The sequence below is a fragment of the Phascolarctos cinereus genome, unplaced genomic scaffold (genome assembly GCF_003287225.1).
Source record: "Phascolarctos cinereus isolate Bilbo 61053 unplaced genomic scaffold, phaCin_HiC Scaffold_3;HRSCAF=262, whole genome shotgun sequence".
Classification (NCBI taxonomy): domain Eukaryota; kingdom Metazoa; phylum Chordata; class Mammalia; order Diprotodontia; family Phascolarctidae; genus Phascolarctos; species Phascolarctos cinereus.
The window spans coordinates 185,542,114-185,546,032 of NW_027555736.1; the positions used below are offsets into that span (position 1 = coordinate 185,542,114).

General features: G+C 51.2%; 1 protein-coding gene across 1 annotated transcript; it reads right to left on the bottom strand.

Annotated features, from left to right (window-relative positions):
• Positions 1-218: 218 nt before the first annotated feature.
• RHOV (ras homolog family member V) lies at positions 219-3,702 on the bottom strand. The gene is made up of 3 exons (XM_021009336.2): positions 2,922-3,702; positions 2,413-2,471; positions 219-1,759 (listed from the first exon to the last, which is right to left on the bottom strand). The coding sequence occupies exons 1-3, from the start codon at positions 3,127-3,129 to the stop codon at positions 1,316-1,318; spliced, it is 711 nt and encodes a 236-aa protein (XP_020864995.1). The 5' UTR covers positions 3,130-3,702; the 3' UTR covers positions 219-1,315.
• Between the last annotated feature and the right edge of the window lie 217 nt (positions 3,703-3,919).

Genomic DNA, 3,919 nt, shown 5'->3' on the forward strand with positions numbered 1-3,919 from the left:
CATTATTTCAGCAAACTCCAGGCCCTACTTCTACCATTCCATTTCTAGGAGTCTACATATAGGCTCTGACCCTAGATAACCCCATGGGTCCCCGTCATATTCACACCAAGCTACGAGTCCCTGAGTACAAGTATGGAATAGAGCAGGTGAAGTTCAAGGAGTCTCACACGTAGTCCCAGCCCAAGCCAGCACTGGGAAATGACAGACAAAAGCATCAGTTTCAGACATTTGAGACATTTATTGGCAGACATTGCCCCACAGAGTCCCTTTTGCATTGCCCTATTAGGGACTGGACCCTCAATGGAGAAGATTGGGGTACAGTCTTCAAAGCCCTCTCTTCTGCTTCTCCCTATTGCTGCTGTGGCCCCTCCCCTCCAGGAACCCCCTTCTCCAAGATTCAGCCCTCACTCCCCCCACTCCTGTCCAGCCAGTTTGGGCAGTACTAAATAAGGATTGAGAGAGCTCTTCTCATCAGGGCCCCAGGCAGCCCCTCCCTCTCTGGCCTTAGACAGAGATGGGGCTGAGGACTGGCCCAGGGAGGAGCCCTTGACAGGTCCCTACTATCTCCCCTCAGCAACAGTCTTTTCCCTCCCCCCTCTCTCTGCTAGCTTTCTTATCTCTCATCCCAAAAGGTCAGGTTCCCAAAGATCTCTCTTCCATTGTAGAAACTCCCCCATGTTCCCATCTTCTCATTCTCTACCAGCCTGCTCTTCTCAGATCTCCTTCTCCTTACACTCCTACCATGCCCATCATTCTAGTTCCTTCCGTCCTGTCTCTTCTCCAAAGATCTCTCTTCCATTACAGAACCTTGCCCAAGGTTTCTTAGAGCCCTCTCCTATTGTAAACACTTCATTTTTTCACCTAGCTGCCCTCTTGGATGAGTTCAGAGTGCTAAGATGTTCTGGCCAGGTTCTCCCTTCCTTGTGCCAGAATCTGTGGGCTACAAGGGACTCTGACATTTTCCTGACCCAAGCAAGGATTCTTGCTTGTTCAGAACTGTATTGGCTTGTGGGCCCATGATGGAAAACCCATTGAATTAGGGCTATTGGCTATGTTAGTCACCTGAAGGAATAAGCTGCTTTCTGAACTGGTCCTCAGATGCAGACTCCAGGCACCTCTCCTCCTACAGATCTTAGTCCCAAATAGGTAAAATAAAGTGAACAGTTAACAGCTCTCTGTTCCTACAATTACCAGGAAAGGTCCACACCACATGAAGGTGACCTAGACTCTGCTCCTGCCAGCAGCTCCAAGGTCTCCCACGGCCCCAGGGTTCCAGGAATTTCTAGCCTCCTGCTCCCCTCCCCACTGCAGGGGCTCAAACAAAGCAGAAGAATTTCTTCCATCTGCACCGGGAGAGTGTCCGGACACCCTTGGCATTGAGCTTCTTCTCCAGTCTGGCCTTGTGCTCAATGGCACTGAGAATGGCTGCATCAAACACCTCCTTCAAGTTCTTTTGAGTCAGAGCAGAGCATTCCAGGTACCCACGGGCTCGGATCTTTTCAGCCAAGCCCTGAGCCTGAGGATGAGGCACAGGAGTTTCCCGACCCCCTTGGTCCAACTGGATCAGTACATTGACATCATCCCGCAAATCAGCCTGAGTGCCCACTAACAAAACAGGAGCCTGGGGGTTGTGGGTTCGAATCTCAGGCAGCCACTTCTCTGTGATGTTTTGGAAGGACCCAGGCTGCACGACGCTGAAGCACGCCAGAAAGACATCTGTGTCTGGGTAACAGAGGGATCTAAGGCGGTCAAAGTCCTCCTAGAGCAGGAAATAGATAGGATCAGCAAAATGATGCTGGGGACAAAGTGAAGGGCTGGTTAGGAAATATTAACTCCTTCAACTGAGATTGGAGGGAGCTAACACTACCTCCTCCTTTGTGCCTGATGCTAAATATCATCCCTTTCTAGCCCATCTCTCACCAAGGAATTTAGGTAATAAAAGATTAACGAAGAGTTGATATGGGTACCTTCCTCACCTTGGCAGAGGGGTGGTGGGCTATAGGTGCAGAATGAGGCATACATTTTCAGACATAATCAATAAATGGGTGTTTAGCTTAGATATTTCTTCGTTCTATGGTGATAACTAATATTTCCCCCCTTCTCACTCCCATCCCCTTTTCCAGGTTGCTTTTATGAATTATTTTGCCCCATTAGAATGTAAGGGCCTACATTGCTTCAAGGTGTTATTTCCAGCACTTAGTAATGTGCCTAGTACTTAGTAAGCACTAAATAAATGCTTATGGACTGACTGGGGGATAGGGAGAGGAGTCAATGGAAAGTGAGAGTAAGATTTTTTTAAAAAGCATCAGTAAAATATTTTTAAACGCTGATGGATGATGAGGTTGGGGACTCTCCTCCCTCCACCCATTCCAGAGTCCTGATGCCAAGCCAGGTGGTTCCCATTCTTCTTACCTGTCCAGCTGTGTCCCAGAGCTCGATCCGGACTGGGGCTCCATCCACCAAGACTTGTACTGCATTGAGAGAAATTCTCAGAACCATCAGGAAACGGTTTCCTTCAAACCAACACTCCCTTCTCTATCCCTAGGTGTCCCTGTCCTAGACCTCCGCCCCTACCACTACTGCAGAGTCCCTACAATCAAAACGTGTTAGAAATGGAAGGGACCTTAGGGCCCAGAATCTTCAGAAACTGAAGCCCGGAGAAATAGGAGAATGAGAGAACCCGGACTAGACTCATGGACTTTGGGTCCACGGCTCTTTGCCACACAGCAGATCTATTTCCTTGGCACTGTGGGTGCCTCCTCACCATCCCAGCCACCTCCATCCAGTTAGAGGAGAGGAGCCTATATAGCCAGTGAGTGGTCCTGGGCCTCAACATGATCCAGTCCAGTCCCAGCCCCAGCCTCAGCCTCAGCCTCAGCCCCAGCCCCAGCCCCAGCCCCCACGCCCGGACCTAACAGTACCGGAGAAGGTGTCCAGCGCCGTGGGCCGATAGCAGGCGGGGTACCCATTGCAGGTGTAGCTGACGATGAGGCTGCTCTTGCCCACCGCCCCGTCGCCCACCAGCACGCACTTGATGCCCAGCTCAGGGGGGGCGCTGCCCCGCCGCGGGGGAGGGGTCGGGGCCCGAACCGGAGGCGGCTCCGGCTCAGCCAGCTCCCGCGGAGGCATGGCCGGCTCCCCGGTATGGCAGGGGCGCCGGCTCTGGATGGGGGGCCTCAGTCCGCTAACCTTGAGCCCTCTCCTTTCAGACAGGCTCCGCTCCTGGATAGCCTCACAGCTCTGAGATCTCGCTCTGGAAATGCCTCCCTACCCTTGGTTCATTAGCATAGGTCGGCCCGCCTCCTTTGCATATTCTACCTGGCCGGACGCTGGCCCTGCCCACCGGTCCTCCTCCTTCCCACCCTCTAGTGATTTCCCTACTAGAAAGAATCCAGCAAAGACACACACGGAAAAAATATCGACTGGCAGAAATTTACGTTACCCAGGCAAAGAAACACCCAGTAAGGAGACAAAGAGACAAGCATAAACAAAGAAACTGGGAGACACCCCAGGAGCCAAAAAAAAAAAATTAAAAAAGAAAAAGAAACAGACACTCACAGAGGGAAAGAAATGGGCAGGCCCCCTCACTACAGAAACGCTGAACACGGAGAGGGAAAGCAACCGGCTGTCCTACTCTGCCAGTTCATAGGATCACAGGATTTAGAATGGAAAGTTCTTCCCCTTTAATCTAGTTGTATCCTGCTCTTGACTCCACCGAGCTCCTTTCTCTTCTCTTCTCATTTCCTGGAGAGGCCACGGCTCACCAGAAAAGAAGTTAACAAGCAGGGATTGTTTAATTTTTTTTCCCTTGTCCCACCCCCCCACCCCCACCCCGCCAGTTCCTGGCGCATAGGTGATAGGAACTTAATAAATGCATGTAGATTGATTAAGAAGCTGGAGTAGAGAGCTATAGAAAAAT